This window comes from Haliotis rubra, unplaced genomic scaffold (genome assembly GCF_003918875.1).
Source record: "Haliotis rubra isolate DU_JTF1 unplaced genomic scaffold, ASM391887v1 Scf626, whole genome shotgun sequence".
In the NCBI taxonomy this organism is placed as follows: Eukaryota; Metazoa; Mollusca; class Gastropoda; order Lepetellida; family Haliotidae; genus Haliotis; species Haliotis rubra.
In genome coordinates this window covers 568,169-577,250 of record NW_025767331.1, presented here as the reverse complement: position 1 = coordinate 577,250, position 9,082 = coordinate 568,169, and the positions used below count along the sequence as shown (strand labels likewise).

Genomic DNA, 9,082 nt, shown 5'->3' with positions numbered 1-9,082 from the left:
TACACGTTTAGTACTGGAATTTACCATCAAATTTCCCGTAAATTCGCTATTTCGACGGTTATCTCGTTAGGACCAGGTTCACCATTCACGTGGTAATGGGTTAACATGGCGTTCTATTGCCGTAAATGACTCACTATTGTCATCAAGAGAACCTTGTGCAATAGCGGGGTACTACGTCATAATAGTGCCTTCACGACCACGCTATGATGTAACGGGTTAAATTACGCATTCCTGCCGTCACGACCACGTCATCCTCGAACTGGGTAGAATGACTTACTGTTGCCTTCACAACCACGCCATGCTGCAACTAGGTACTACGATGTAGTAGTACCTTCATATATTACGCCATGACAGTTGGAATGAGGGACTGATGATACCTCCGTTTCTTTGACCACATCATCTCTGTGTGCTGGAGTCCACACACATCCTTAAATGGGGCGGTGGGGTAGCTTAGTGGTTAAAGCGTTCGCTCGTCAGACCGATGACCCGGGTTCGATTCCCCACATGGGTACAATGTGTGGAGCCCATTTTTGGTGTACCAACCTTCGATATTGCTGGAATATTGCTAAAATCGTGGCAAAGTCATACTCACTCACTCCGTAAACACTTCTTAACAAATGAGAGTTGCGGGTTAAAAGAGGTCCTTAGTCCCTAGCAACCGTTTGCTAGATGGAGAGGTCAGGACCTGTGACTTGTTTGACTGACCTACAGTGTGAATAGTTGCTCACAATGTCGATCACTCGCTGCTAGTTTGTTCTTTACATATCTTTAAGATGTAATTGCTTACCGGTTTGTTTATTATTCAACATCACTGGTCGTATTTCTGTTCAGTATTTCTATGTCGTTGTGCTTAATCTGAATTCTGACATCCCAAAAGAGATCTTCCCTAGATGACATCACACGTCAGTCACAACTGGCTTTGTAGGTTTTATGGAACACTGTTACTGTATTGCTCTCTATCCTCTCTGTCAATCCTTGCAGCTGTTGCAATGGACAGATACAAACTGATATGTAGACTATTTGGAAAGCAGATGATACTACCGGAAGCCACCGGTGACTCGATCATTTTTGTTTCCTGTTGTTGTAGCTTTCCTCAAAGCACTGAAGCAGTCAACTTCGTCATCTGAATAATGAAAGGGAGAGAACTCTGTCATGGCATCAACTGTAAAAGCTGTTAAATAGAAACCAAGCTCGACCTGAAGAATTTCCTTATTCTCTGAGTGTATAGATTTTTGTACCATGCCAATGTTTCAAGAATAAGTCAGTTCTTATATTTCCCTGGTGAATAGTTGCATTTCTTGACTCACTTTTCGTCTCATTTTGTACCTTTTGTTGCTTTAAACGAAAAATATCAGCCAAGACGGTTTTGAATACACACATAGTATATATACTGATTAGATACAGCATTTCGTGAAAACTGCATCACATTTGGAAAGACTTGCTACTTACGTCGAATCAATAATTATAACATATTTGTGTCTGGTTTGAATTGCACACATTGTCTTGTGAAGGGACACATATGATTAGTAATGTCTTGTTACGTAAATTTGTGCCTTACCTTAGTACCTCGCTGTCACTGTCAATTGGCACAGTTGGTTTTCACCCGTTTTCACGAGAGTTTCAATTTTCATTTAATAAACTTTCAGGACAAAGAGGGTGCTCACCCCCCCTTACACACACACACCCTCTGGATCCACCCTCTGGATCCGCCTATGTACATATCTACATAGATACTAGACAATGAAAGTTACGAAAAGCTCTTTTATACATAAATATTCTTCCCAACACTGTTTTAACAACATGTTTTGTAATAAAAAATTGTCTGAAATTGATCAATCGCCTGCTTCTTTTGTAAACAAACATGTCTACCCAGTGAACACCAATCAAAGTCAATGACCTGGTCAAGGTGGACGGAGACATTACTGGACGTGTAACGAGAATAATACAACCAGTAAATTCCTTTCAGGTGTATGTTTGGAAACTGTTGAAATGTGTTGTTTTTCATACCGCTTTCGACAGTTCTATATTGTGGTTCGTATGTGATTCCATTGGGTTGAGCAGTTTGGGTTTCATGTGGCTGTGGGTGACTGAGATCAATTGGGATGTGGTATATAATATATATATAATCATGTGAAAGCTAAAGGGTAGCATAGTTATTGGCTGCTGGGTTTACTGTTTAACAGAACATGTGTTTAAACTACGAAGTAAATATCATCAGATAATGCACAACAATATGCATGTAATAAAGAAAAACAAACGGGTTGACTGTGCCTACATAAATTTGATAATTTGACAATGGCTGTAAATCAAATTTAAAAAGAAAGACTATGCCAGTTTAAAGTAATCGCCCTATTTCAATTTGTAGTTTGTAAGCTGACGTTTTAGAAACTTCGGATTTTACAGTCACTGCTACTGAGATACACATTAATGTTTGCAAACGTTGTTGTTTAAGGTAGGTAACTATAAACAGTTGACATATGTACTTAAGCTCAGGATTTAATAGTTGAAAATATGGCATTATATTACATATCAACCTAAAACGTCCCCCTAATGATAGCTAAATTGTTTAGATTGTTTGATTCTCTGAGCGCTGTATATGCTATATGCGTTGTTTGTTTAATGCCGCATGCAGCGATTGTTAAGGCGTTATTACAAACGTCCACATGCTCATAAACTCCATATGCACATTGACTGCACATCCCAAACTTAAATTACAACTGTCAGTTATGGTCATATTCTCATACATTTTCAATAGTAATATTACATTTTGCCAAGATTTCAGAAGAATGCGTATTGTTTCAGAGCAATGCCGAAAGCTAGCAGTTCGTGAACACAGGAAACAAATCGCCAGTCTGTGTGGTGTCGTATGTAATGCGTGGGAAACAAAACATGGTCACGTCAATTCTTGGCCACACAAATCTGTGACCTCTGCCGTAGTCAGGTTTCGATACTGTACTTAGTAAGAGATCCCAGTGAACCACATGGGAAGCGACAACTTGTGTTCCACACTGTCATGTCACATTGACATGATCTCTTTCGTCAAACATGGACACCTATCACAACATTCCCTCAGGGAATAAGATGTTGCTAAAAGAAATATTGAAGTGCCCAGCATATGTTTTCAAACACAATAATATAAACGCTCAAGACGAGTTAATAGAAAAGAGGACGTTTCAGTTGAGTAACTAGTGATATCAGCAGTCCCTCAGTGAGTCATTCTACCCAATTAGAGCATGACGTGGTCGTGACAACAAGAGTGCGTAAGTCTAACCCGTTACAGCATAGCGTGGTCAAGAAGGCACTATTATGCCGTAGTGCCACCTCTACAGCAGTGGTCATGATGACGATAGTAAGTTATTTTACCACGTTACAGCATGACCTGACGACGACAGTATGTCATATTAACCTGTAACAACATGAGTGAGTGAGCTTGGTTTTACGCCGCTTTTATTCCAGCAATATCACGGCGGGGGACACCAGAAATGGGCTTCACACATTGTACCCATGTGGGGAATCGAACCCGGGTCTTCGGCGTGAAGAGCGAACGCTTTAACCACTACCCCACCCCACCACCCCTGAGCAACTACATTCGTCACCACTCGCCTCTTTCCGTAACCTCCAAGATGACTCGTCCCCCTATCGATGCTTGTTATGTGAGAAAATACGACAAACCAATCAGAACGCGCGTAAATGACTGCGGCGCTTTGATAAAAATAATCCCGAGTACTTAAATCGTTTATTGCATCATGTCATTGTTTAAAAAATCATGAAAAATATATATCGTCATATTTAAAGTACAAAGAACTTAGCTAACAGGATATTGCTGCCTATTATGAAGTTTTTGATAAGAATCATGCGATTGACGGTGAGAGATTCAAATACACGCACGTGCGTTTGTTGACATAATGGCTCTCATGGGTCCACTGAGGGTATTTCTGACGATCTTGCGGGCTTGCTATGGAGATTGTACGTGCGCTTCCAACAATTATAGGAAATGTAATTATAAATCGCTACGAGTTTCAAAACAATGATATTAGACATATGTCTGCATGTAAGTAATCAACTTTAATCTTTAACGTTGGGCATATATTTCACATCTCTGGGAATATTTTAGTCTGACTTTTTATGTTCATTTGAGAAATATTTTAAAGGCTTTTTTGAGTTTCTGCTTTGGGATTTAATGTAGCTTTTATAACTTTTATTTACATATTTAATAAAACAAATCCCATTTGTGATTATCAAACCTATTTAGAAATATAATTGGAAATATAAGGTGAATAATTACGTCAGAATAAGTCTGTTACAAATAAGTTTTTCGCCTTCTTTTAGTTGTATCAAAAAGGTTTAATTCTTTATAACATAAACAGCAATACAATGTATGATTAACTCGGTGATATTAATTACCATTGGAATCAAACAAGAATAGAGTAATCGTTCCTGTTTAAAGTAGTTCTGATGTTCCTACGCCAATATTAAAACCGAGTCGCGGTTTGTTCCAGAATAACACGAGTTGGTCAACGCCTCTTCAGCAACTATATTTAGCTGCTATATGCATGAGCGGTAGGGGAAATATATCTTGTTAATTTTTACATACTTGCTCATTATCGTTCAACCAATAGCCGTCACTCCACAAATGTGTATATATGATCATATTTGACATATCCTTCACAAATTACAAAAAGGAACTCGAAATTAATTAATATTCGGTCAGGACGCCGGGACACCTGTGCGCAGTATGAAGTCAACTTGAGGCCGTAATTTGATAGAATGGCATTATGGTAAAGAGGAGTTTTCCCCTCGTTGTAGTACATTGATGTTATCGATATCACGGCAGGGGACACCAAAATAGGGCTTCACACAGTGAAGGTAAATATTTAATTTCTTTGTAAATTTCTGTTGAATATAAAATACACATGGTCAAATAGTGCCACATATGGTGAACATGATAGACAGTCTCTCAATAGTAATTTGACAGACGCAACCCCAACTAGAAAAGTGTGAAGCTTTGTGGACATATCTCCACTAGCACGGAATCTAACATACACACATTCTGTTATTTTAAACATGATCTCATATTCTTAGATTGAAACAACGTTTGTTTGTTTACACCACTGTCAGCAATATTCCAGCTCTAAATTTCGGTGATTTTCAAATATTTGAGTCTGTACCAAACCAAATCCGTGATTAACACCATAAACGTCGATCTACGGAAGTGGGACACGATGACATGTATCAGCCAATCTATCGAGGCAGATCACCCGATCGCGTTAGTTGCCCGTTAAGACAAGTATGAGTTTCAGAAGATAAATTCTATATCGGATCTTCATGGGTATTCTGGTACGTTGAGGTCACAAGAGAAACAGATGACTACGGGTGGATGATGCTCGAAGGCTTTTCCCCGAACTCGAGGCATTACATTTGAAAATCGAAATGAAAGGAATACCATAACTAACAATAGTTAAGAAATCGGAATTCTTTCTAATGAAACAACCCAGCTAACACGAAAATGTGATAGGAAAACATCCCCAAAACATTTCCCGAAAAGTTCCGGAAATGTTTAAAACGTTATATTTTTAATATGAATGTGTATGGTTCCACAAACGTTTTGGACATTTGGCTAAAATGTTTTATTCATGTGAATTTGGATGGTTCCACAAGCGTTTACCATTGTTTCTCTGATCATTTAGTTCTAACATTTCAATGGTTTTGCAAAATATTCCATGAGAAAGCCGTAACGGTATGTAACGAATGACACATACGAGAGGAAGACCACGTGTTATGACGTGAGACTGAACGCCCTATCGTCACCTGCCCCATTGGCTCAGGGGGGTTACAATACTAATTTCAACATGGTGTACGAGGCTGCACGTCACGTCATTGAATTTCATGTAAACTTTTTTAAAAGTCAAATATTAACATTAGGCACTATCAAAAGTGTTTGTAAGTCTTTGGTGGTAACGCTACTACCTTGCCAGGTATACCTGAAGCCCTGGATCTTGACCTTTGAGGTTTCTCAGCAAAATGACGAGTAGAAGCAGTCAATTAAAACACAGTCATTATTTAAAGATGTAACCTATGGAGGTATCCTTATGAACATTACTGACACTGGGTATGTGTATTGAGGGCCCTAAGTACTGCAACTATACTACTGACAGAATGACAAGATCACCTTTTCCTTATGTTGCCACAGTTAATCTGTCACGACATGACTGAATCGGCTGATCCTTAACGTTGTTTCAGTAGTATATATGGTGTACAAGCTACGTACTTGTGGCCAGGTATGCACGAATATTGCCAGTAGATCAGTAGCTGGAATGATGAACGATGTGACTCCATGTGCATATGGACGAGTATGATCGACAGAACATGTATTGGTAAGCGTTTAGCAGGGTAATAGTGCGTGCTTCTCTTTGGGAGTTGAACCGCTGCACTTAGTGAAGGCCCTCAAAAGAGTACGGCCTAGATGTATATGGGGTTCTCACGTCTCATATTACAACTGAACATAGATTTACTGGCAAACAAGGATAAGTTGCACCGACACAGAGAACGTGTGTAGGAGAAGTAGGCGGTGCACGGCAATGAGCAAACCCATTTGGTTTGTGAAAGGTAGAGCAGATGTAGGCTAGTGGACGTGCAGTGCAAAACGATGAAATTGATTCCGAGCGTAGTTGCACACGCCTTGCCCATAAGACTCTCACGTGGTCGGTGTATGAAATCGGTAATATTCGGATATATAGATATATATTTCGAGAGAATTAAACATGTCAAAGTTAGGTAAGCACGGTCAGATAATACATTCTCAGACCCGAGAAGTGGCATACAATGTTATTAAGTACATGGAGAAAGAATGTACATCTACGAAACAGGCACTGTTAAAAGCTAGCAATGCCAACGATTTATCTCTCTCTTCACCGAGGCGCATCCGAGCAGGTGTCGATCGTGACAGGCCGCGCGCTTCACCCATCGCACTACACTTGATCGCGGAAAACCTGGGGCCCTTTTGCTCACAATGGCAAGCGCCAGTTGGCGGCACTCATACATACTATATCGAGGCAATTGTGAGGTCGGTGCTCAATTTATCCTTGTTTGTCAGTAGACTGACTGACTGACTGAGTTTGGTTTTACGCCGCTTTTAGCAATATTCCAGCAACTTCACGGCGGGGGACACCAGAAATGTTTGTCAGTAGAAATACCCTCGACATATAATATATCAACCAAAACGTTTTACCGAGGCAACAAACAATGCAACTCCGATCAAACAGTGTTTGAGTCACACAAGAAGCTCACTGAAGCTCTCCGGGGCATGCTCATTCACCTCAGTAACGCGATGGTCTTATAGAGGGCATGTATGCATCAGTTCAACCTGCCCTTCTGCCACCGACGCATGTCATCGTATCCTTGTTGCAAATATCGATGCTCATGATGTCGGTCACTTGACTGTCTTGTTTAGATTCGGTTATTTACCGACCGTCCTCAAAAACAAATAGAAACAAATAAACACAAAACATCAGTTCAATACGACTTACATTTTGACCCTCATAACTGTACCATCCCAAAATCTTAAAATAACATGAAACGAAGCGTTAATTCTGAAAGCGTCTGATAAATCAAGCTTTGTCGGTTACATTCATAGCACATCTCATTCCTGCGAGCAGGGGGCGGTGGGGTAGCCTAGTGGTTAAAGCGTTGGCTCGTCGCCGAAGACCCGGGTTCGATTCCCCATATGGGTACAATGTGTGAAACCCATTTATAGTGTCCCCGTTTTGATATTGCTGGAATATTGCTAAAAGCGGCGTAAAACTAAACTCACTTACTCACTCACGCGTTGTCATCTCCTTATGTTTCCAGTTCACCATGGCAACGCATGGTAAAGGTACGACACAGGACAGTGCAGAAGAATACCACTCTCAGATAGCGGTCGGCTTCTTTGGCAATATCCTGGTGATCTATATCCACGCTGTCAGGCTGAAGAGAAGCACCACGCACCTGTTCATCACCGCCTTGGCTGTTGCTGACACCGTTGTGTGCATTGTGTGTATCCCAGTAGAAATTGTTGTAGTCCGTTATCTGTACTCCTTCGATATCCCATGGCTCTGCAGGGTGTTCCGGACGATTGTCCTTGCCTGTGTGACCACTTCAATATCCGTGCTTATATCTATCGCCGTTGACAGATACAAAAAGGGTATGCACTCCTTTCAAGTCTCAGATTTCTGTCAAAAGGGCGAAAATTGCAGTTGGTATTGGCTGTATTGTTGCTATAACTCTTGCGTCACCCTCGATGGTCATTTTAGGCAGGAAGACGGTCAACAGAACTGTTGTCGGCTACGCATGCGCCACAGATGACAGTATGGTCAAGACACCATTCCCAGGGCTCTTTAACGGGATGCAACTTCTCATTGCCGTTATCTCCATATCAACTCTTACTACCCTTTATGCGCTGATTCTGAAGAGAGTCCGAGCACAGAAGAGGTACAGGGAAGGCATGACCCCCTAACGGTATCCCTCGCAACGCCTGCTCAACACAGTCAGGTGAAGCGTCGTCTGTGACGGACACAGTGATTACGTCAACACGCGACAGCACATTGACATCAGCACAAGGTAACCAAGCGACTAGTGACGACACAGCGACATCATCACACGACAACACTGTAACATCAGCACATGAAGGGTCACCGTCGTGTCATGATACGATCACCTCGAACGACGATACGACGACATCGCCAAATAACACAAATGGAAAAAAGATTGCGAAAGCATCTCTGGTCTTAGGAACGGGACACACAAGACCACGTTTATGATGTTCATCATCACGGCCGTGTTTATTCTCAGCTTTGTTCCTCATCTGGCTCTGATGGCGACACGGGCCGTACAGAAACACACGTACGATCACCTGGAGGGGGCGCCACTGGCTCTGTATAACCTTTTCCTGAGAACTTACTTCATCAACTCTGTATCCAATCCAATCATATACGGGTTCATGAGTGACAAATTCCGATCACAGGCAAAGATTGTGTTCAGACGGATGTGTTGTAAGAAGTAATGTAAGTACTGAGAACTGTATTCTTATCAATGTATAAAATAA

At 41.1% G+C, this 9,082-nt stretch overlaps 1 protein-coding gene across 1 annotated transcript; it reads left to right on the top strand.

Annotated features, from left to right (window-relative positions):
* Positions 1 to 7,854: 7,854 nt before the first annotated feature.
* Positions 7,855 to 9,082, top strand: LOC124256373 (galanin receptor type 1-like). Its single transcript, XM_046690374.1, has 2 exons — positions 7,855 to 8,332; positions 8,727 to 9,082. Exons 1-2 carry the CDS (start codon positions 7,855 to 7,857, stop codon positions 9,038 to 9,040), a joined length of 792 nt encoding a protein of 263 aa, XP_046546330.1. The 3' UTR covers positions 9,041 to 9,082.